Source organism: Mchenga conophoros, linkage group LG2, assembly GCF_057382185.1.
Source record: "Mchenga conophoros isolate Kocher_MC1m ecotype Shallow Benthic linkage group LG2, M_conophoros_male_GT1.1, whole genome shotgun sequence".
NCBI lineage: Eukaryota > Metazoa > Chordata > Actinopteri > Cichliformes > Cichlidae > Mchenga > Mchenga conophoros.
The window spans coordinates 37,697,455-37,721,513 of NC_140527.1; the positions used below are offsets into that span (position 1 = coordinate 37,697,455).

Below are 24,059 nucleotides of genomic sequence, written 5' to 3' on the forward strand. Positions count from 1 at the left end.
GGAAGCACAACTTTCTGATGGCATTTACTTGCACTGCTACCTGTCCCCATAGAGATCAATACAGTAATGAAGCTCAGTGGTGAGGAGGCACACCGTAACACAGCTTTGCCTTTTATTTTATCACCCTACACTTCATAACAAAGTTGCCAACATAAGTCAGCCATGACAGTCATTTCAATTATATGACAGTGGGGAAGAAAGAAACATGATGGATTGGTGTCAAAGCTCCGGGGAGCCATATATACCAGACAGCAAGCACGGGCTGCCCATATGTCAACAACCTCCATTAACCACTGTAAAGACAGAGGCATGCTCCTCTTTTATGCGCTCCTGTGAAAAAACAATGGTTTCCATCACAACCGGGGGCGACATCCCATTTTTACAAGAAGAAAACTGTGTATTCAGATGAGCTGGATTGGCCCATCCATCAGCTGGGAGGGGAGTCAAATTGAAATCTGACATTTAGAGCCCCAACGCCTTTGCTCACTGGCTCTGATATGAACTATAGCATGTGACAAATTGTTTGTATCAGGCCTGTCCCAGGGTGAAGCCTCTGATAATGTTTAGGGTTGAAATGGGCACCCTTGACATTTCGCTGAAAGGTCATGTTTTGTGTTCATTAATGCTCCCTTTTTACATGCACCCACCGGTGGAGGGGGGAGCAGGGGGGTGATATTATTGTCATAATCTGGGTGCGTGCCAACTCAGGGATGCGTCATTTGTTTTGACTCCTCTCAATATCAGAATGCAAGGAGTCATGAGCAACAAAGACGGAGTGTCAGCAGCAGGATCACAGGGGGGTTTTACACAGGCAGTCTGCTGATTCAAATTATGTCACCTCTCCTTTGCAACTACCCCAAAACAACTGATCTGACAGCCAAATAAACCAGTAGCAGCTGTCCCTTAAATTTCTCCAAAAGAGCAAAGTAGCACATTTAATGCAAGACTCATCGCTGTCTCTGCGTGTGTGAGACGATTTCACAAATAAAAACATCCAGGATTATTAATTCTGCACCAGGGTGTCCGTTTACCTCTAAATTAAGAAAGCTATCTGTAATTCATTTTGTGTCAGCGGCAGACAAATTAGTGTCTCGCATCCATAGCTAATACACAGTTTGAAGCAACATCAATATGTACAAAGTCTGCATTATTGCTGATGCTGTGCGAGGCATTTTTGATTAGGCGGGCTCCTCAGGGTAAATTGGTCCTTTTCTTCTTTTGTTCTTAGTGTCTGATGGAAAGAAAATGCAAGTATCAGGTGAAGGGTTTTCATTTACATTTGAGTACCTCCTATATTAAAACATGGCTTTAGTTTGGGCACAGGGTGATGGTTCCCTAGATTAATCTACTTACCCTTTACTTCCCAAATAAAAAAAAATTAAAAAAAGAAAAGAAAAGTGTATGTATGTAGGAAGACCTGAAAGACTGAGTTACCTGAACTAGACCTCCAAGGTTTACATAGCAACTAATTTTGATCACTATCCAGTGAAATTCTTTTATCAAATTAGATGATTAGATTGTTTTAACTGACAATTAAGTTAAGACAGCTACTTGAATCATTAAACTAAATAAGCTATTTAGGATGACACCAGAAGAAATTAAAGTCTGAAATTTTTTAGTCTTCAGGTAACCCTATAATGGTTCAGTGGGACTGAGCTCTGTTGGCAGTGAGCACTCCTTGATGCTTTTTGGTCTTTAAGTATTCTTGCAAAGCTTTGGAGGAATCCTTCGGCCTCGGTATAACTCCTTCTCCAAAAAGATGCAAAGGAGAAAACATGCTATATCTCTGGAGGGTTGCTTCTACTTAGATGCAGCACCACTGTTTTGACATGGTGGAGTCAAAGCAGTGGATACTTTCACTCTGGGGGTTAATACTCATTCACTTACTACTTATTCCCACTGCAATGTGCACAGGTGTACCTGATGCTACAAGGTAATTTACTCGAATATGTTTCTTTAAGGATCAAATCCACTCGATCTTAAGTGGACTGAAAACTATCAACCTCAAAGTAATAAAACTTTAAATAAAAAAATTCTTTCCATGCAGGACAGTAATGATGATAGGAGTTAACTGCGATTTTTAAAAATGGCAATGTGCTCTACTACATTAAATTACCCACATGCATTTATCTCTGTTAAAGCATACTGATGGAAACTGAAATTCTGTCCTACGCAATGCATACTTTAATGCGGGACTCAGACAGGCATTTTAAATGAGAGATGGAAGCTTATTTTTAAAAGCTTTTGTTGGAGACAAAAGCGGTGTAAACAGTGTTAGGGTGGAAAATTACTACAATAGAGTGTTTTCATACCCAATTTAGTCTTATAAATGTGCATCAACTTTACTATTTCCCCATCTACCAGATTAGGTGTGAAATTAATCACGTGGTTGCGGCGATGTTTTTGTATTCGGGTGAATCACAAGACCATCACCTGCCTCGTGGTGTCACCTGACTTTTCATGTTTTTCACCTGAGTTTTAGGTTAAATCCCGGCGCTTCCTGGTTTCCAGCAACGTCATTGGACGGTAACAGACGCATTTTAATTCAATTGGTCCAGCTTTGTGTCACTCATCCACGGGAGGCGGGCTGGCTGGCTTTGGCACTAGGAAATGAATAGTGAAAGAACTACAGTCGTTTGTTGCCGGTCACTGCACAACTATTGTCGAGCTGAAAATCTAAAATGAGCAGAGCTGCCTGTCTTCTCGTAATTATCAGCTTAATGAGTCCTGCTGCTGAGGCGCTGGACAATGGTCTGGCGCTGAAACCCACCATGGGCTGGCTGCACTGGGAGAGGTTCATGTGTAACATCGACTGTGACACGGACCCAAATAACTGCATCAGGTAAGAAGTGATCCGGTTATCCTGACGTGTATGTACGCTAAATCAAAGCACAAGCCTACATACTCTGTTAAAACTGAACATATCACTGAAACACATTTAAAAACCTCACCTAAAAGAATTCACCATTGATTACAGGAAGTGGCATTTGCATTTAGCCAGGTAATCAGGTATTATTAAAGAGGAAAGACATTTCTTGTGACAACTAGTAAGCACGCCTTCACCATTCATTATATGTTTAATCTGCCTTGAAAGTGTGGTATTTTTATACAAGTACGGAGGAACTCGTTATGAGGGGCTGTCATAAGAATAAGAGCAGGATCACGTGATTGAAATAGTCGTTGACAGCTGATTAAGTTCGCCTTTCTTTGTTCTCTGGATTCAGGCATTGGGGGACGTTGATGTGTGAGATATTGGTGTCAGCAAGTACTGTGTATTGTGGAAGCAAAATTTGCAACAGCTGTAACATAAAAGTCATTTATTGTTAAAGTCTAGTGGAGAAATATGTGAGGTCCAGATTGGTTGGGGGGAAATGATGCACATATAAAACAAGGCTTTAAAAATGAGAAAACTCGTTTAAAATAGCCAAAGTTTCACGTACATATACTGAGCAATAATAAATTGGTCAGTGTAAGCAACCTGGCTCAATAGAGGATAAGTAAGCATTATTTTGTAATCAAAATCATTCAAAGCTGCTCTGGAGGAGCTGGAAGTGATCACAGTAGGTCTGTTTTAGGCCCGGGTGTACTTGATGGTGCAGGGTAGAAGTGGGCAGATCAAGCCAATATCGATACCTACACTGATACTGGATCAGTACTAATGACACACTGCTGTCCCCTACATAAGATGCCGTTATATGTGAAAAACATTAGTATTGTTTTTGGTATCTGTAATATTGGCCTTGTATTTACTTGGTATGGCATTGATACCAAAATTTGCAGTTTCGCACAACACTACCGCAGGGTTCATTCAGGGTTTTCTCATAATGATGATATGTTAAGTCATAATTACAGGTTAACATATCTAACATATATATTTTCTTGAATTAAAGATAACGTAAACGTGGTTTTGCTTTCAACCTCACTAATGCCTCCATTTTTGTGCCCGGCATATTTTTCCTCACAAAACGTAATGTTATTCACCTCTGAGCAAACCTTTTGTTCACTGTTATAATATCTCCTTCATCTCTAAATATTGGTGTGTGCCATATATCCATTACACATTACATTGTACACTGGCTTCTAACGGCTAATATTAACCCCGCCTGTCTCCTCCTGTTGCCTTGGCAGTGAGCATCTGTACATGCAGATGGCAGATGTGATGGTGAAGGAGGGCTGGAAAGAGGCCGGTTACGAGTACGTCTGCATCGATGACTGTTGGCCCTCCCACCAGCGTGATGCCCAGGGCCGCCTGCAGGCAGACCCCAAACGATTCCCAGGAGGCATCAAGAAACTGGCCGACTATGTGAGTATTAGTTATGGAAGAGGAATGAAAAGTCTGGATGTGAATATAGTATTAATGCCATAATTCCTCTATGGACATCAAACAGAAAGAGCTTCAGAGAGACTCGGTGAAAGTGAGAAATACTTTACTAGCTGGGAGAAGCAAAGTGAGACCATGTGAGAGGACGTGACTGCGTTTATTGTAGCTTCCAGCTTTGGGGCAGCAGTTTGAATAATATACACAGTTCAAAGAATGATAAACCCACTTTATGTTCAACATGCCGCTGTGATTTTATGGTATGCAGTATTATCATGTCAGTACAACGTGTCTAAAATTTCAGATGTTAAAAAGTTCTTGTAGCCCTGGTTGAATATCTCTAGAAATAAGTGATTACATATTCATCATATACCCATTCAAGCTGACCTGCAGGTATTTACATAATGAATAGGAAAGGAGCAGATGTGGAATCTGTTGTCAAATTACCTTCCAGTATAGCACCTGGAGCCAGGGAAGATGTGCAAGCACATATTGTGTTGGATAGGAAAGTGCTGCCGTTGACTCTCTTCGCAGGAGACTCACAATAGAAAGGAGCTGGAAGCCATGATGCCAGGCGCATTTCGATGTATAAGGCTTCACGTATAAAGATTGCTAAAAATATATTGTTTAGCAGGAAAGGAATATATTTAGGCCCACTAAGGCAACCTTGAGTTCTGTATTAAAAGAATCACGTTTAGAGCTGTGCAACATTGCCACCTACTGGAAGAAATATACTGCCTGCTCAGAAAGTTTATGCTTTAAGCAGAATCAGTGGTTTGTTTGTTTTTTTGAGTAAAGTAGACCCTTGGGATGATCTGTTTGCTTTTTGGGGGGTTCATCTTTTTTAGCAATTTGCCTGTGCAGCTGTGGCTCAGGAGATAGAGCAGGTCATCTAGTGGTTCGATCCCTGGCTACTCCAGTCTGTATGTCTAATCAGAATCAGAATCAGAATCAGAATACTTTATTGATCCCTGGGGGAAATTATTTTTTGTTACAGTGCTCCATTTTAAACCAACATTAAGACAAGACAGACAATACGCTAACTAAGAATAGTACAATATATACATATATATACATACATACATACATAAGTCACTCATAAATAAATAGTTGGAAAAGAAACATGTGTAGTTGTAGCAGCAAACAGTGTGTTAGGTGGATGCGTTGTACAGGGAGCCACAGGCAGGAATGATTTCCTGTGTCGTTCAGTGGTGCATCATGGGTAATCTCAGTCTCTCACTGAACGAGCTCCTGTGACTGACCAACATGTCATGGAGTGGGTGGGAGGTGTTATCCAACATTGTCTTTATCTTGGACAGCATCCGCCTCTCCGACACCACCTTGAGGGAGTCCAGCTCCATCCCCACAACATTGCTGGCCTTACGGATCAGTTTATTAAGTCTGTTGGCATCTGCGACCCTCAGCCTGCTCCCCCAGCATGCAACAGCATAGAGGATCGCACTGGCCACAACAGACTCATAGAAAATCCTCAGCATTTTCTGGCAGATGTTGAAGGACCTCAGTCGCCTCAAAAAATAGAGACGACTCTGGCCCTTCCTGTAAAGTGCTGTGGTGTTTTTAGCCCAGTCCAGTTTATTGTCAATGTGTACTCCAAGGTATTTATAGTCCTCCACAATGTCAACACTGACCCCCTGGATTGAAACAGGGGTCAAGTGTTTCCTGGTCTTCCTGAAGTCCACGATCAGTTCCTTGGTCTTTGCCACGTTGAGCTGCAGATGATTCTGCTCACACCACGTGACAAAGGAGTCGACCACAGCCCGGTACTCCTAAGTATCCTTAGGGCAAAATTTACTATTTAACCCTTAAAGGGATATGGTACAAGCTTTTTCCAGCGTGCACAGGCACAGTGGCATGGTTGCTCGGATGGGCTCCAGCACCCATATGACCTTGAATTGGACAAGTGAAAGAAAATGGATGTCACTGGTATTTGTCATTCACTGAGATGAATCAACAAATCTTTGATATTTTTTTATGCTTTAAGATCCACTCTAATGGCCTGAAGCTGGGTATCTACGCAGATGTGGGGGACAAAACCTGTGCTGGATATCCTGGGAGCCTTGGTTACTACGAGAAAGATGCTCAGACTTTTGCTGACTGGGATGTTGATCTGCTCAAATTTGATGGTTGCTTCATGAATCGGGCTTTGCTGGGAGAGGGTGAGTTTCTATTTCTGATTGGCAGTGCCACAAAGGTGAACAACAGGCACCGTATAAATACACATACAGACACATATATGAACGTACAAAAAAAACCCCTCTGCCATTCTTGGGGGCATCTCCCATTTTGACCTCGTGACCGTTCAGGCCATATTTGGCCTGTTGATATGGGGCTGGATTAGCTACAATCTTCCTCTTAATGATCCTTCCCACTTGGTACCCAATCTCGGGTGATGATATCTCCCCCCCTGACCTGGCATCCTGGCTCCCCCTTGCCGTAGCACGTGTGTTGTACCTGTGAAAGCAGTCTTCTTCCGAACACTTCTAGTTGTTTCATGTAAGCTCTTTTCATCTCTCTATGTTTTTGTTTCTTTCTGCTGTAGGCTTGGTTAGCATGAGGTGTGTAGCTGGATACATACGCTCCAGGCGGGAGTCGAACTTGCGTCTCCAACTCTAAAGGCGTGTAGTCTTATCACTACGCTATCCAGCTGCTTACAAAAATACATATAAAATATAAAATATATATAAAAATATACGCGCAAACAAACAATGTGGACATGTACTCTCCATCTATACAGGAGGTCAAATTTCTTTCCTAAACATCATTTTATTTACCAGTTAAGGTGTTTAAAGGGTTAACTACTAAATGTTTGCTCTGTTTAAGGCTACACAAACATGTCAAAAGCACTGAACAACACTGGACGGCCTATCCTGTACTCTTGTGAGTGGCCGTTGTACGAGTGGCCTTTAAAACAGGTGAGAACTTGTTTTAATGGTTAACTTGGTTTTTTGTAGAAGATGCTGCAAAAATAATGAAGTATACTCAAAATAAAGAGCATTTCTGTGCTTCCAGCCCAACTACACAGCTATCCGTGAGACTTGTAATCACTGGCGCAACTTTGATGACGTGTTCGACTCGTGGAGCTCCGTCAAATCCATCTTGGACTGGACTGCCGCTCATCAGGACATCATCGTCCCTGCAGCTGGACCCGGAGGCTGGAATGACCCCGATATGGTACTTTGTTCTACTGAAGGCCTTGGACATGAGTGGTTTTACTATCATGAACCTGCTTATTTTTCTTTTTATCTAATGCTAATCTAAATCTCCTCATACTTACTATTGTATTTAGACATTTTTGTAGGTTGTGGACACACTGTAGCATCATCACTAAGCCTGATTTGCTTATGAATTTACATATTGAATTTATTTCTCTAGCTTGTAATTGGGAACTTTGGCCTGAGTCACGACCAGCAGGAGTCTCAGATGGCGTTATGGGCCATCATGGCATCTCCTCTGCTCATGTCCAATGATCTCAGAGACATTTGTCCTCGCTCCAAGGAGCTCCTGCAGAACAAACGCATCATAGACATCAGCCAAGATTCAATGGGCAAGCAGGGATATCGCACTGCCAAGGTGGGTGTGTGACTCAGTACGAACTCCTTCTGCAATGGCAGCTCAGAGTATTTATGGTAGCCTGTCGTTGCTGTTTAGAAATGCTACATGGTTTGTGATCAGCCTGACAGGCTCTTTATAGCATTAATTACAAATGATCAGTGTGGGTAATGGCAGATGAAGGTATAAACCAGTAAGACTTCCCCTTTTTCTACAGGGGAACAATTTTGAAGTGTGGGAGAGGCCGCTGTCGAAGAACCGCCTGGCTGTTGCTGTGCTGAACAAACTGGAGACAGGTGGTCCTCGAGGGTTCAACATTGGGGCTGCCCCCGGTTGGAAGATCTGTGGCCCGCAGTGCAACGTCACACAGATCCTGCCTCAGTACAAGGAGATGGGAGTTCAGACTCAGCAGAGCAAAATAATTGTATCTGTCAACCCTTCAGGCACAGCTCTGTTGACTGTCACTCCCATCAGCAGCGATTTCACAAGGCTTCACAAGCTGAACTGGCAGGGTACATTTGTCAGACGAAAGCACACCATTTTGTAGTCCTCAGGTGGTTAAACGCACCCGAGACGTGTACAATATCTCAATTGTCTGGGAAAAAATGAAGCTGAATAAGTTTTAGGTGTTTATCTTGTGTAAATCTTAGTGAATTAAAATTTAAGCTGCCTGGAAATGGATCACACTTCATCCCATTTATATCCAATAAATTAAACACTTGCTGTTAACTGTCTAGACTACTGAAAGGTTAAATTACCATAAGAGACAAAGCTTGAATTTTTGTACAAGGAAAAAAAAAGATTCAACTCAAACACTCAAAAGTATGTTTGGATCCATTTATTGAAAATAGTGACAACTTCATCCATATGACTGGACCACAGTTTAGAACTGGATGACCTGGCCCTGTAAGAAAACAGAGGGAAACATTTGTGAGAATGTGCAACTTATATGTGCATTACTTTACAGTGGTGACTGCCATGAATTTATAATTAAATTCTGACTTTTGTACTGTAGTTGAATAAGACTAAATAAAACCCAGTATCTTCACATTCATCAGCTTTACCAGCCTGTTGTAAAGTCCTGCCACATATGCATACAGAGTGGATAGGACTTAACTTTTGTGCTGTTGATGAGGAAGACAGAAGCTTTTAAATAGAGTAAAGTCTGATTAATGAGGTAACCCAACACATGAATACTGAGTTATGGGGGGACACAGGAGCCAAATCACCTTGAGGCAACTGTTGTTGTGATTTAGAATAGAATAGAATTCAACTTTATTGTCATTGCACATGCACAGGTACAGGGCAACGAAATGCAGTTTGCATCCATCCAGAAGTGCTTTAGTGATATAGATATATTACAATATATATTAGCAATAGTATAGATATGTAAGTATACTACAGAAATGGGTCTATTATGGTATGTTATAATGTACACGGTATGAAGTATGTTGTGAATATTCTATAACTATAAGTATGTACAGGCTGTAGTGAGTACAAGCTATGTACAGGATATGAACAGGATATAAATATGAAAAACTATACAGAATATGAAATAAATAACTTTACAGAATCTGGGATATACAGCTATACAGAAATGGGAACTATGCAAGTTGTAAACAGTTGTAGGATTAAAGATTATCGAATGTACAGAATGATTATTTACACAGAGCTATACAGTAGTGCAGTTAAGATAAGTGAGGGTGTAGATAGTTTCTACAGAGGCTATATAAAGTGCTAGTGGTTGTGAGTGGTGGTTCAGTCCATGTTATTATTGTGTGTTTGAGGGTACAGTTGTCCATTGTGGGTGTGTGTATGTTCAGTCCATGAGTTTAACGTGGGTCAGATGTCAGATTTGAAATTGAAATAAAAGGTAGCCAATCATGAATTTGAGAATCATGTATTAGAGCTTCTATTGAAGGAAGAAAAAACAAAGACGACAAGCTCAACAGCAAACCTTGTAAAAATAAATAAAAACTAATAACTGTATTGACAGTATATATATTGAGATCAACTCATGCATCGTATTTTAACCACCACAATAAATCAACAGCCAGCCCTGAGTCACCATCTCATCAAAACAAATACAATTTACCACTAACCACAAAAAACGACAACAAAAAGAAAAACAATCTGTCACTGAAAGCAAAATATGCTCCAGTTAAAATCCAAGCTGGGCTGCACATTTATCAAGTGTAGCAAACAAACATTTCCTAATGCAATTCTGGTGCTATAGCATGTGAAATGCGTTCATACATGCAGACACATGCCTCTTTCACAACTCAATTTCAAAAGCAGTTTCTCACTAATTACATCAGAAAAGGGTGGGCAGAATCGAGTCGGACATGGTCAGGGTTGGCCCTTTCCCTCGTCTAACACACAGAGCTCGTGTCAGACGCTTTCACACTACTGGAAAAAACTGTTGGGGTATTTTTCCACCTCTTGAAGAGTGTTGCCTAGGCAGAAGCGCCGACAAATACTCTAAAATCCATATTTTTATATGTACATCTGAAGAATTAAACAATTGCCAGAACAAATAATTCTGACAGGAAATGGGACGACTAGAGAGCGAATAGGCTCAAGATAATTACATATCCGATCAAACTGCATCCAACGTTTGCATTCTCGTGCACCTTCTTTGAATATCTTGCAATATCCATCTTTAGCGTGCAAAACTAGTGTGCATGTGTAACAACAGCTTTATGCAAACTATTTTTTCCAAACAGGAAATCCATGTTTAAGTGAAAAAACAGCTGATATGCAAAATGTGCATTTTTATAGCTGTCACCGTGTTGGTTCCATAATTTATCATAATTAACATAAAAGATGTCAATATGTCGCATGAAAAACTAATAGTGGGTTATGAACATGAGGTTATTAAATGTGTAACAAAATAATTACCTACAAATATAAGAAGTCAGAATATTTTTAATGACAGATTTCTGTGGGATGATTCTGACACCAAACTGTAGCTTTAGCCGAGATTAAACCCACTATGAAAAGTACTACTGAAATAAAGTTAATATAAAGAATATGTTGTAAAGAATAGTTAACTTCAATCTTTACAATACCAGGGACATATGTGAGTCTTACCTTTCTCTTCTTGTCACCACCCAACTCGAAGTGCTTACATCTCTTGATGGCCAGCATTCTCTTGGATCTGCAGTTGGGCTCCACACACTCGAGCCTCAACACAATCTTCTTTGTAGTCTTAGCCTGTTTGACAGTATTTCAGCGAGTGTCATTTCCCCTCACATATATCTCAACACGATCAATCCAACAGTACAATGCTGTGAGATAGTATTTACCCTTTTCATGATCATTTTTCCTGTGAATTTGTCACACCTTAGCATTTTAACACTAGATAAAGATAATCTGAGTAGGGCTTGCTGTTGCGTTTTGGATCAGTCCTGCAGCATAACCCGAGGGCACTTGCAGATAAAAGCACAAACAGATGGCTGGACACTTTAGGATTTTCTGGCAGAGAGCAGAAGTCATAGATCCATCAATCAGAGCGGCAAAACAGCCTCTGACCATCACACGTCTGCCACCATGTTCGATTGGTATATTTTATCAAATGCTTTTAGTTTTGTGCCAGATGTAACACTACTTACATTTTCCAGAAATTTCAACTCTTCTCGACAGTCCACAGAATATTTCTGTCTTGGAGGGGGAGGGTGGGCGAAAGTGAAACTATTTGGTCAGTAATGGTTTGCACCTTGAAACTCTCCCATGGACGCCATTTTTGTCAACTCTCTCCCCACTGTTGAATCATGAACTCTGATCTTAACTGAGGCAAGTTTTTTAGATCTTTTGCGACCTCCGAGATGAGCCATAGATGTGCTGTTAAGAGTAATTTGGATAGGCTAGTCACTCCTGAGAAGGTTCGTTACTGCCCACAAGTTTTCTCCATTTGTGGACCATGGCTCTCTCCATGTTTCCAAAGCCAGAGAACAGCATTGCAACCCTTTTCATACTAATAACATCAATGTCTTGTTTGTCATCGTTTCTTAATTCCTTTAGATTGTGGCGTGATGTGCCGCTTTTTGATATTTTTTAAAAACTTAAAACCTGTACAACACATTGAAGTAAGTGACTTCTTCATATCAACAGATATGGCAGTATTCAGGCCTGGGAGAGGCTATTGAAATTTTACTCAACTACCCAAAAAATGTGGCTAATTACACTTAAATCATGATTTCACACAGGGCAAAGTAAAAACTGTGCTTTCTATTTACTTAGGTTATTTTTTTATAATATAAACAATTAGTATGATGATGATCTCAAACTTTAAAGTGTGACAAAATTAGCAGAAAAATATAAATCTGGAAAAGGACATACTTTTATTACAGCACTGAATGAGAAAGCCATGGTTACCTTTTTTCGGAAAATCGGCTTAGACTGACCGCCATACCCACTCTGCTTTCTGTCGTATCTCCTCTTACCTGAAAAACATTTAGTTTAGTCAACACATACTTGAACAATTAATAAAATAAAGCAAGGATGCACTGATGCATTATGGGTTCAAAACAAAATATTGGCCCATATTTGCAGACATCTTACAATTTCCCTTCTGTGATAGGAAAAAGATTGTAGATATATTAAGTGCTAAGACACTAATCTATTGATTTATCAAAATATGTGACGACAAATAATCAGATAATGCCATAGATGAGGCCAGTGTCGTGCTAAAAATTTACTGCTGATGCTCGTGTGACTTTGTGTATATCTTTGTTTGTATTAGTAGATGTAGTAAGCAGAATTTACTGAGTTATATATAAAATAAAGAAATGACCTGTTTTACAAGAATCCATCCACGTCATCAATCCAGTCTTTTTTGGCTACTTAAAATATATTTATGGAAATGCTGTTAAATTTGGTGCAATTTGCTCTAAAATCTTGATCAAATCTACTGAAAAATAAACTTTTAACTGCTTGTATTTTGCGACAGGAACGTTCTTCCTGGCTCATAGTGACTTGATATCACTTAAAAAAGATGTTTTTGACAGATCACAGGTCAATGTTTTATATACAGACACTTTTTTTGACTTTAGACACCAGTGCATCCCTTAAATACAGGACAAACATATTTACCCTGTACATAAAGAGAATCCTTCCCCTTCTTGTACTGGGTAACTTTGTGGGGCTGGTGCTTCTTGCACTTCTTGCAGAAGGTCCTGCGGGTTTTCGGGACGTTCACCTGCACAACACAGAGAATAACATTTGAGCAGACGTGCAGTATACACAAAATACCACAACGCGGACTAGCTAGCCACGTCCAACAGGCCCAAGCCATAAAACTCACAACACTTGTGAAAAATCAAGTGCACAGCTATCAAAGAGTTTTGTTCAATCATTTTCGAAATTGACTTAATACACAGAAGCACCGAGTTTATCATTTAAACTGTGGCCGGCAGTGTTGGGGCAAGCTAACACGTTAGCATCGCTATTTTAATGAAAACAGCGTAAACAAGTGATGCTCCAATACTTTTTACAAAGCAAAACACGTTTTGACGTAGCTGTTAATTGATTGTGATGTTTCGCTTGTTTAGTTTTTCGCTTCTGACAGAAAGGCCGGTTGGAGTAGAAAAACCAACAGTGGCGTTTCGCCACTAAGATAGCATCCATCAATATAACAGCGTTAAATATACCAAAGATGGCCAATACCGCCATCGTTACGCACATTGTAACATTATCAACATGACCGGGTGTATCAAATACAGAAATTGTACTTTAATCGGCAGGATTGAGATAGATTTGTTTTAGGTGTAATGGTAGCATACCATGGCTGCAACCCGATGCAGAGGGAAAGAGGAAGAAGGAGGCCGGAAGCAGTTCTTAAAGTCGCCCCTTCAATAGACCTCAGCCGTAGACAGGTCTGCCCCCTAGCGGCCGGAGATGCAAAGAAGCCAAAACCATGAAAAGACTGCAAACGGCCCCAATTTTAAGGAGAGTGACAGCCATGGAGTGCACAGCATAAACCTGACAAAACTCAGTGGGTCAGTAATATACTAAAACACAAGCTATACATTTTACTCACAGTGAAAAGGCTTTAATGCCTGCAGAAGTTATCATTTTGAAATATCTTTTAACAACGTAATAAGCAGGTGAGAAACTAAGAAATCCACTCAGGTTACAGTGTAACTATATGTAACAACCAAATATGGCCTTGCATTAATGTTTAGCCCGCTTCCACTTATCACCAAAACTGTCCAGAAGGCTGATATGAAAATTAGCAGCAAGAAAAAGGGGAAGTAAGCCCTGTCGATTCCTCTCTGTGGGTGTGTTTTAAGCTTCTTGCATCACAGACCAACACACATTTTATGGAAAGCCAGCTACTGAGGCAAAGGTCCATGCCACTCTTCAAGCTTCAGCATCTGCAGTTGTCTGATGTGTGTCATTTTTCAACATCTGGGTAAGCAGCACTTGTTTCTAAAGGAAGTATTTTTAGTCGCACTTTGTTCATAGAACTATAAATGAGAGAAGCAACCTTTGAGTACACTTCATCTGAAAGACCGAGGCCAAAAGTAGCATAGATTAGTGCAAGTACTCAACTGAAACCCACTGTAATTTCGTTTGTATGCAAATCCTGTGAAATAACCAATGAAATTATGAATCCAAAAGTGACATTTTCAGCTTAAAGTCTAACGATGTATAAAGTTTTGAATGTTTTCTGGACATAAACGTACTGTTGTGTGCTGAGTGCTGATAATCCTTTATGTGCACACACTGACACTGTTCATCAAAGTGCTTTCTTTGTAGCAGAAACTGGTTAAATGTAAAGCAAATTGCTATCGCTAATCAGGTTGTACTTTCACACAGTTACTGACTCTCCATGACAGGTATCTTGCATTGAACTGTCATTTTTAATACTTACGTGTGCATCATAGGAAATTCTCGTATCCTGACAAATAGTTCTCACAAGTCACCACAATGTTAAACTTATGTGGTATTTTAATATGCCTGAGTATTCTTTGTGGTTAGAATCAGTCTTGTGACATTACTCACTTTTTTTCTCTCTGTCTGTTTCTTTGTTACGTATGCTCACACAGAGACACACGCAAACACACATACACAAGTACGCATTTTATTGCACATAGCACTTATCTACCAGGAAACATCAGGAAACACAGCATCTTTACAGGTTCCTGTTAACATTAGTCTTTCATGATAAGGTTGTGTCTGCTGTGTCATTCACATCAGACATCATGCAGTCAAAATTTGTGCACTTTAGAATAAAAAAATGCAACAATGACCATTTATAATGATTTATTTGCTACTTAATTGCCTTTCACACAGAGGGTGTAGTGACACAGTTGGCCTGTATTAGATTATATAGTCTAGGTCACACACAGAAGAGTAAAATTACAAATGGAACCTGCCAAAACTGGTACATTACATGCTTTTCAAATGTCCAACTCATGCACAGCAAAATTTAAAAGAGAGATACTGTCAGGTAAGAAGAGGTGCAGGCCACAGGGTTTCTTCTCTCTTCATATTGCAAAGCAATACTGATGCAACTTCCCTATGAGTTTGTCTGTGTCAGCCACCATGAGTCAACTCCCATCAGAAAAGGCAAAAAAATAATCTCCTCTGAGTAGCCATGATGCATTGGTAGCTGCACAGTTTCAGTCAAAAGGCTTCACTGATTTAGAGGCACATATCAAAGTTTTGGGCGTGCGCCCTCAGAGTTTTTTGACCTTCACTCGAGTTAGTGATGTGAGAAAAGACGGGTCGTGTTAAATGAGGAATGAGTAAACAATGTTTCACAGAATAGGGAACACCTCTGTCTGCTCATGAAGGCACAAACAACACCAGCAGGTAGTGTCACTCGAGTGTGAAGAAATGTCAGACTCCCTGTTAGCAGAGAGCAACAGAAGCTTCTCGTAGTGCCACAGTTACAGTTCAGATGATAGAAGGAAGTTCTCTCTCTCTCTCTCTCTCTCACTAAGCTGAAAATAGGCTGAGTTGAAGTGCGCACACATCTGACAGAAACTGACACACAGTGAGCGCTCGGCCGTGTAACGAGGGTGAGTCTGAGAATTTGATAGTTCACATTTGAGCGGTAACCGGTAACAAATAACTTCCCCACATTGGTGCACTTTTGTTGCACTTTTAGAACAATGTGGTGACGGGAATACCTTGGCTTTTCTTCTGGTCATTTGGTGAGATTTTAGTTTTAGTTCTGCATTGGTCAGAACCAAAGAAGCCTTTGCTTCCCAACCTATCATCAATATCTTTCAGCTTTGTTTTCATCAGTTGTCGTGATTTTCTGCGTGTACCGTCACTGCAGTACTATTTATACTGAATTAAGTTTCAGCTAGCTATATTTCCCCTAAAATATCAGGCTGTTAATGTCGCTATGTTACTAATTTCCACAACAATTAATTATTGTATGCTCCCCTTCACTCAGATTCTATCAATGTGTCTTGTTTTGGAGGTGCAAGTTTCATTTCAGCGCTGGTGGTTAGGAGGTGCTGCAAACAAGACACACTACACTGCCATAAAGCAAAAAGAGAGCCTTTTTCATTTGCCTACTTATCTTATGTGCGTGGTAAAATGTATAAATGTGCCCGAGGGGAAGGAAGCCTTCTGATAGTAGGAGTGATATATTACATGATATGTTTGCCAGCAAACAAATTTTATTTAGAAGTAAAACAAAAAATGAATCATGTCTAGACTGTATAGTTATATAAAATGAAAGAACTATACTACTGTATTTAGCCAGGTTTTTGGATCAACAAATCAGGCACTTGATATCCATTCCAAAGGCAAAGAGGAGTTAAATACTGTATCCAGATGACCAGGATGTAACAGCTAAGAGAAACAGATGTGCCACAGAGGCAAATGTTGGAAACCGAGGATGTTGCTGTCAGGAAAAGCAGGGCTTATGCAAACTACACCTAATCACACAGCGATATGCGCTAACACTGCATGCCTGTTCATCTCTTTCCAGATCTCCACTTTCACCTGTTGCAGTGGCACTGCTCCAACTCTATGAACAGTGGGTAGGTATTACATTCTTTAAAATGCTTTTCAAAGGAAACGAAAACACTGAATAAGTGTAAAGTTCAGCAAAACTTGAGGCTTTATCATAATGCTGAGCCAGTCACAGCTCTCAGCAGAATTACAGATGCTGTTGTAGTCGGGGTGTGAACATGCTGTTTAGTGGAGAAGCATTGTGTTACGCCATGATTACTCTTTTTAAACGTATCCATTTGTCACTTGTTCCAGTGCAGCTGAATCCTGAATGAATCATGTCAGACTCTATACTGGAAGAAGTCTTCATTAAAAGATCTCAACAGAAGAAGAAGACCTCACCTTTAAACTACAAAGAGAGAATGTTTGTTCTCACAGCAGAAAAAATATCCTACTATGACTTTGACACAGACAAAATGGTATGTATATAGAACTGAAGAAAGGTTCGTTTCATATTAATGTTGGCTGGCAACCTTGGGCCACCAAATAAACACTTGGCTCTTTATCTTGGACTTACCTGACTGTTTCCTCTTCTGTTAAGCAGAAGCGAAAAGGTCTGAAAGGGTCAGTTGACCTAGAGAAGATCAAGTGTGTAGAGATAGTCCAGCCAGAGCCCAATGCCCCACAAGAGCGCATGTATCCATTCCAGGTAGATATTTTTCAATCCAATTTTCATTACTGAAGTTATAAACAAGAGTCAAATGCAAATGCTTTGTACCCGATTAAACTTTATATAAAATATACACTTTGCTTGCTTTCACTGCTGTTTAGCTTCGGGCCAGAACACGTAACAGGAAGATTATATAAGAATAGAGCTGCAGAAAAAGAACAACAAACACTTTCTATTAAAAAAAACACGTACGAGCAGCACACAGCAGCATGAGTGAGGCTCTCCAAGGACTGTTCGGTGCTCCAATAGTTAACACTGTGAAAGTTAATTGTTAAGAAGTGAAACTTCCTCTCACACTCAGATGAGCTAGGGGCTTTTAGTGCCAATGTTGCCATAAATAGTAAAAGTTCAAGCTAAACATGTCTTAAAGAAAAAGCAAAGTAACACTTCGTGGGTTCATGTGTTGAATTTCCGTTAACGCATTTGAAGAGACTTTTGCCACACTTGCAGCAATCTATTCTGCAATACCAAACTTGAAAAAAATAAAGAAAAAAATACTGAAAATTGCCGTCTTGCTCCGCTGTGGATTTTTCCACAGGTCATTTATGATGAAGGGCCACTGTATATATTTTCTAAGACTGAAGACACCCGGGTTGCGTGGATAAAGAAGCTCAAAGAATGTAAGTGTGCATGTCTATTCTCGCATTTCGTCACCGTATCTCGTATCATCTTTCATGAACATGACCATATCTTGTGTATCTGAAAAACTCTGTGGCCGTATACGTGTACAGTGGTGCGCTTCAACAGCGATCTGACGCAGAAGTACCATCCATGCTTCTGGGTTGATGGGGTGTGGTTGTGCTGCCACCAGGAAGTTAAACAGGCCATGGGTTGCAAAGTGCTTGATAGTAAGAATGGTGAGAATTAGACTCCCCTTAGTTTAAAGTCTAAAATGATCAGGTCCTAAACTTTTAAATTAATATATCTAATAATGCCTTCATAGGAGTGACATCACAGCTATCTCGAAGGTCAACAAGGAAGCCGCTTCCTCCAACCCCACCAGAGGTATAGACCTAGGACTATGAGATGAACATTCACCAAGTACACACTGTTTTCTTCTATATGACAAAAAGCTATCTTTTTTTTTTTCCAGAAAAAGCCTACTCGTCCTTTACCTCCACAGCCTCCTGACCCACCAGCGTCCTCTGCAGGCATGACTGTTGTAGCTGAGTACAGTTACACACCCATGACACCACAAGACCTGGAGCTAAGGAAGGATGAGGAGTACACCATCCTGGAAAAGTCCGATGCAAACTGGTGGAGAGCTCGAGACAAATATGGGTAAGCTGACTAGAGGTGACCCAAAGATGTCTCGTAAGAAGAGCACGTAGCCCATCAGACAAATCAAAAATCAAGCGCAATCAGTTTACTCTGGAAACTTACAGTGGAGGCTAAAGTAAACCAACTGCAAGCATTATAATGAGGAAGACAGATAATCAGTGATGATTTTGAAGCACACAGATTAAAGATCATTTATATAAGAGAACGTTCAAAAAGTGGCTTCCGGGGCTACACGGCTCGTTAGTTCATAAATTTTGCATAACAAGTAGAAATGAATTTATATAATATACGATTCACTTGAATGATTTGTAAAAGTTAGAATCTGCTGGTGTTAAGAAGAAGTTCACGTTTTGCATGTGCCATCTGTTAATGTTCTTTTCTTTTCCAGAAAAGAGGGTTATATACCAAGCAATTATGTTGTAGAAGCTGAAGATGGGCTAGAAAGATTCGAGTGAGTATCAGTGTTATTGCTTTGCCCCTAAATAGGTGTATTAATGTCACATATGGTTATACATTTTATTATTTTTAACCTAACTCATTCTTGGTTCCTTATCTGCACTCTAATTCATTTCTTATTGTTGAACTAATACAACAACATTCAGGAAGAATTAAAAATTGTTTATTTTTTTTATTGACAGCTGGTATTGCAAGAATATGAACCGTAGTCAAGCAGAAAAACTGTTAAAGGCTGAGGTAAACCCATGACTGTCATTGCCAAAAATATGTTTCCGGACTGTGTTTAAGTCAAAACTTATGAAATATGTTGTTGTAATCAGAACAAAGATGGAGGCTTCTTGGTGCGGGACTCCAGCAAGGCTGGGAAATACACTGTGTCTCTGCTCACAAGGGGTGGCGGGTGAGTAAGCTTAGCGGTGTTAAACACTGCTACCATTTATATAGTGTATCCACTCGCTCCGGTCATGTGTGAACGCATGAAAAGAAGAACTGTTTGTAATGAAAGAGGAAACAGTGGCCCACAGAGGGAGAGAGATGTAAATGACTTATGCAAAACTAGGACTAATGTGTCTGCGGTACTTTTTTTTAAATTCCAAGACTGAGCTACCCTGTTCAGAACACTGAGGAGATTTTACCTAATTATGCATATATGATAAATCATTCCTGTTCGGTGGTTCCAGTGAAAACGTGCGAACTAAATCCACCCGTGTTACTCTTCTCTCTACAGGGAAGCTGTTGGAAGCTGCCGACATTATAACATCTGCACCACCCAGCAGAGCCAGTATTACTTGGCAGAAAAGCATAATTTTAACACCATCGCAGAGCTCATCAACTATCACCAGCACAACGCAGCAGGTCAGTATAACTGCCCGGGCCATATGGATACATAGTCTCAGCTTTAATACTGTGGTATTTGTTACACAATAAACTCATTTTCAAATTTGGTTACGGTAACAGGAAAAAGGAAATGAGTCATAAGCAAGTTTGAGTGGGGGGTAGGGGGCCATTGGAAATTTTGTGGGTTTAATTATTCTTTTTTTATTATTAATCTCCACTTTATTTAACTTAAATTTACAGTTGCTTTTTATTTTCTTTTTTAACGTCTTCTGTAGCCCTTTCACTCACATGTCAAAGCTCAATGAATTAGTTCATTCTTGCAATTCATATTCCAGTCATCTTTTCAAAAATGACTATCTTAATAGGTAATGTGGCTTTGTTATCTCCCCACTAGGCATGGTTAGCAGACTGAAACACATCGTATCTAACCGGGCACGGCCCCCATCCACAGCAGGCCTTGGTTATGGTAAGATTATGACTGCAGATGAAATTTAATTACACCTGCTTTCTTGGATTATGAATGTATTCTTTTTTATTATAACAGCTTTCAGAGAGTGTATAAAAGCTAACATGTAAGATACTGATCATTGTTTTAACAGTGTTTTGTGCTATTAGTATATTTGGCAAAGTTATTACACTTTTGTGCCTAGTATGAGATCAGAAGATTAAAAATGGTTTTCTGTCTGTGCACCTGATTACCTGGTTTTTAGTTTGATAAAAGGAAAAATGTTTCTAGTGTTTATGGTAACCAAGAGTGGCATCTCATTTATCTCTCAGCAGCAGCGCTAAAAAGATATATACAACGTGTCAAGCAGTTATTTTAATGAGGTCGTTACATGCTAAAAGAGCACAATTATTTTCTCTTGTTTGACGTAGGTGTGTGGGAGATTGACCCACGCTACCTCACCTTCATCAAGGAGTTGGGATCTGGACAATTTGGAGTGGTGAAGTATGGGAAGTGGCAGGGACAGCATGATGTGGCCATTAAAATGATTAAAGAGGGCTCCATGTCAGAAGATGATTTCATAGAAGAAGCAAAAATCATGATGTAAGCACAACTAAATGATAATTGCTGAATGTCTAACTCACTCTAAGATGAGTCTGTTTGTGCACAAGACTCATAAAACTGATCTGTCATACTGGGAATGGTAGTTCCTATAATGTCTTTGAGGAAACCCAGCTCACAGTGCTTAAGTTCCTTCTTCTTTTTGCTCAAACAAGGAAGCTTCGCCATGAGAACCTGGTCCAGCTCTATGGCGTGTGCACCAAACAAAGGCCTATTTATATAGTGACCGAGTACCTTGCAAACGGCTGCCTCCTCACATACCTCAAGGAGGGCCTGAAGCAGCACCCAACAAGCATCCAGCTGCTAGAGATGTGTAAAGATGTCGCTGAGGGCATGGCCTACCTCGAGTCACACCAGTACATCCACAGAGACCTGGTGAGAGACAATGATCCACTGTGTCAAAGCTTAAAAAAGAAAAATCCTGTTTGCTACCCAAAGATAACGCTGAAGGTTTAATGATTATTCCTGAACCAAAAGCATTGTTTGTTTTATCTCCAGGCTGCCAGGAACTGTTTAGTAGATGGAAATGGCACTGTCAAAGTGACTGACTTTGGGCTATCAAGGTAAAACACTTTACATAAGTTGCAAAAAGAACAAGACACACTGGTACATCATCAGCATAATATTAAAATCCTCTTCCTCCAAACCTTCCAGGTATGTTTTAGATGATGAATACACAAGCTCGGTTGGCTCAAAGTTCCCTGTCCGCTGGTCGCCACCCGAAGTCCTTCTTTACTGCAAATTCAGCAGTAAGTCTGACATCTGGGCATATGGTAAGTAATATACTGTATATATTTTTACTGTTTTATTGATGTACTTCAAAGTGAGTGGACACAGAAACTTCAGTATTAAAAATAATAAAGGTGCAAATGATTTAATAGGTTAATTAATAATTACTCTACTGTATAAAAACAGTTTTGGTGAATACATAGGGAAAATAAATGTGCTAACAAAAGTATTCTTTAAAATTGTAATTAAATAGTTAAATGGAAAACTAAATACATACATCGGGAATTTATATTACAATTAATGCATTAATACCTTCATTTAAAAATATATATTTTTATGCATGTAATGTTTTATTGTTCTGTTGATATCTATTTTTGACCTTTATATTTTGTTTTGTTTTGTTTGCTCAAATTGCATAAAAGCATAATGATTTTAAATTCTAACCATTTATATAATCCATTAGGGGTTTTAATGTGGGAGGTGTACACTCTGGGACGGCTTCCTTATGAGCGCCTCAACAACACGGAAATAGTGGACCAGGTGTCCCGGGGCCTGCGCCTCTTTCGCCCCCAGTTGGCCAACGAAAGAGTTTACAGCATTATGTCAAGCTGCTGGCTTGATGTAAGTGAATTTTCATATTTTATTGCAACTCTCGGTTGAGTTGACATTTAATATTGGCCCTAATCCTAGAGGTTTCCTTTGCTGTTCCTTTCAGAAAGCAGAGGAGAGACCAAACTTTCAGGAGCTGGCGCTGACTGTTCAGGATCTGCTATATGAGCTCCAGTAGGACTCCGAATAATGTATCAGCACAAAACATCGACAGTTCACTCAGAAGCCCACAGAGTCGTATCTTCAGATGCCCCTGGAAAGATAACAGTCAGTGAAAGTAACAGCACAGCGAAGTCCTCTGAAATGTGAATATGTGTACTGTGAATATCACTGTTGCTCACTGATTATACTATCCTTTCCATCCCATAAGTAGAAGTACATTCCTATAGAGTAGCATTTCAATTGTGTACATTTTATTAAAGAGCACCGGATTGAGTTTGTATGTATGTAGTGAATTTTGTGAAATATTTGTTGAATGTGTAAACATCTTTGCATGTCTAAACAAGCTTTGTACGCGCATATGTATTGCACAAATAAAAGCCAAGTATACCAGGCTTTGAAATGTTTGAAACATCATCATGTGGAATGAAAATTAAAAATGAAAATGTGCAAAAGATGGAATTAAAATTTCCAACCATGCGACAGACCTGCTGTATTCACGGATGGCGTTATCCTCACCGAACTGAAAACAAACGCGTAAACACACCCTCAAATGGATACGGCTGTTACGAACTGCGGTCAAGTGAGCCCTCACTTACGAAGTCACAGTCAAGCTAGCCGCTCCGCCAGCCGCACCGAAAATGTGGTTGCACTACTCTTACGTATATTACGGTATGGGTGAAGACTGGCTTAGAAACGCAGTGTTTTGTGTCCTGACACTATTTTACTTCACAATCCACTCCCAGTTTTAGTGTATCTCCACTTTCCCCCCTGTGATCCACAGCCCAAATTACTGTATGATTCAGAGAAAATTAACAATAAAATTTACCCAATTTACTCTACTGTACTCTTAATGTCCTCATCTTTGAGCTCAGATTGCAGGAAAACTATAAGAGGTGACACAGATATCTCACTGGATTATGACTCTGGGTGACCCCCACTCTGCACCCCGTGATCCACAGCAACAATTACTGTATGGATTTCTGATAAAATTAAATCCTATTCCATTACCAAACAAAATGAGTTCATTGAAGTATTTGCTTAACTACAAGAAATTTCTTTCCACACACAATTTAAATTTTTCAAAATGTCATTCACACACCACCTCAAGTAGCAACTTTAGTTTTAGACATTATTTATTCAGTGCTTAATCACAACAATAGTCACCTTAAGGCACTTACATAATAAGTTAAACCTTACAATAATACATACAGAGAAAAACCCAACAATCATATGACCCCCTATGAGCAACAGTGGGAAGGAAAAACTCCCTTTTAACAGGAAGAAACCACCGGCAGAACCAGGCTCAGGGAGGGGCGGGGCCATCTGCCTCAACCGGTCAGGGTGAGAAATTACATTTCTCAGATTACTGATTTCTCATATTA

General features: G+C 39.9%; 3 protein-coding genes across 8 annotated transcripts; 2 read left to right on the forward strand and 1 right to left on the reverse strand.

Moving 5' to 3' along the window:
• The first annotated feature begins 2,482 nt into the window (after window positions 1-2,482).
• On the forward strand, window positions 2,483-9,776 carry gla (galactosidase, alpha). Its single transcript, XM_085244842.1, has 7 exons — window positions 2,483-2,842; window positions 4,129-4,303; window positions 6,321-6,495; window positions 7,160-7,251; window positions 7,349-7,510; window positions 7,712-7,909; window positions 8,106-9,776. The coding sequence occupies exons 1-7, from the start codon at window positions 2,682-2,684 to the stop codon at window positions 8,433-8,435; spliced, it is 1,293 nt and encodes a 430-aa protein (XP_085100968.1). The 5' UTR covers window positions 2,483-2,681; the 3' UTR covers window positions 8,436-9,776.
• On the reverse strand, window positions 8,712-13,769 carry rpl36a (ribosomal protein L36A). Its single transcript, XM_085244855.1, has 5 exons — window positions 13,672-13,769; window positions 12,983-13,088; window positions 12,266-12,333; window positions 10,982-11,104; window positions 8,712-8,792 (listed from the first exon to the last, which is right to left on the reverse strand). The coding sequence occupies exons 1-5, from the start codon at window positions 13,672-13,674 to the stop codon at window positions 8,772-8,774; spliced, it is 321 nt and encodes a 106-aa protein (XP_085100981.1). The 5' UTR covers window positions 13,675-13,769; the 3' UTR covers window positions 8,712-8,771.
• Window positions 13,770-14,198: 429 nt separating this feature from the next.
• On the forward strand, window positions 14,199-23,506 carry btk (Bruton agammaglobulinemia tyrosine kinase). 6 transcript variants are annotated; one of them, XM_085244798.1, is made up of 20 exons: window positions 14,215-14,303; window positions 15,841-15,918; window positions 16,845-16,896; window positions 17,123-17,286; window positions 17,409-17,516; window positions 18,076-18,157; window positions 18,269-18,394; window positions 18,481-18,542; window positions 18,631-18,818; window positions 19,207-19,269; window positions 19,457-19,511; window positions 19,595-19,674; window positions 20,002-20,129; window positions 20,506-20,577; window positions 20,988-21,159; window positions 21,333-21,552; window positions 21,676-21,740; window positions 21,832-21,950; window positions 22,370-22,527; window positions 22,622-23,506. In XM_085244798.1, exons 4-20 carry the CDS (start codon window positions 17,146-17,148, stop codon window positions 22,691-22,693), a joined length of 1,911 nt encoding a protein of 636 aa, XP_085100924.1. In that variant the 5' UTR covers window positions 14,215-14,303; window positions 15,841-15,918; window positions 16,845-16,896; window positions 17,123-17,145; the 3' UTR covers window positions 22,694-23,506. The 6 variants fall into 6 exon arrangements, with proteins under 6 accessions (XP_085100917.1, XP_085100956.1, XP_085100924.1 ...); XM_085244815.1 differs by having other exon boundaries at window positions 17,128-17,286; XM_085244791.1 differs by lacking the exon at window positions 15,841-15,918 and having other exon boundaries at window positions 14,199-14,303.
• Window positions 23,507-24,059: the final 553 nt, after the last annotated feature.

What these genes read in the sequence shown, in the direction of transcription:
- gla (XM_085244842.1), top strand. Translation starts at nt 2,682, where the DNA reads ATGAGCAGAGCTGCCTGTCTTCTCGTAATTATCAGCTTAATGAGTCCT. An exon ending in TCGGGCTTTGCTGGGAGAGG is followed by an intron (nt 6,496 to 7,159) that starts GTGAGTTTCTAT and finishes GCTCTGTTTAAG; the next exon opens with GCTACACAAACATGTCAAAA. An exon ending in AGGGATATCGCACTGCCAAG is followed by an intron (nt 7,910 to 8,105) that starts GTGGGTGTGTGA and finishes CTTTTTCTACAG; the next exon opens with GGGAACAATTTTGAAGTGTG.
- rpl36a (XM_085244855.1), bottom strand. An exon ending in GGATTCTCTTTATGTACAGG is followed by an intron (nt 12,334 to 12,982) that starts GTAAATATGTTT and finishes AATGTTTTTCAG; the next exon opens with GTAAGAGGAGATACGACAGA. An exon ending in AGCCGATTTTCCGAAAAAAG is followed by an intron (nt 11,105 to 12,265) that starts GTAACCATGGCT and finishes ACTGTCAAACAG; the next exon opens with GCTAAGACTACAAAGAAGAT.
- btk (XM_085244791.1), top strand. Translation starts at nt 17,146, where the DNA reads ATGTCAGACTCTATACTGGAAGAAGTCTTCATTAAAAGATCTCAACAG. An exon ending in GATAAAGAAGCTCAAAGAAT is followed by an intron (nt 18,158 to 18,268) that starts GTAAGTGTGCAT and finishes ATACGTGTACAG; the next exon opens with TGGTGCGCTTCAACAGCGAT. An exon ending in AGTGCTTGATAGTAAGAATG is followed by an intron (nt 18,395 to 18,480) that starts GTGAGAATTAGA and finishes ATGCCTTCATAG; the next exon opens with GAGTGACATCACAGCTATCT.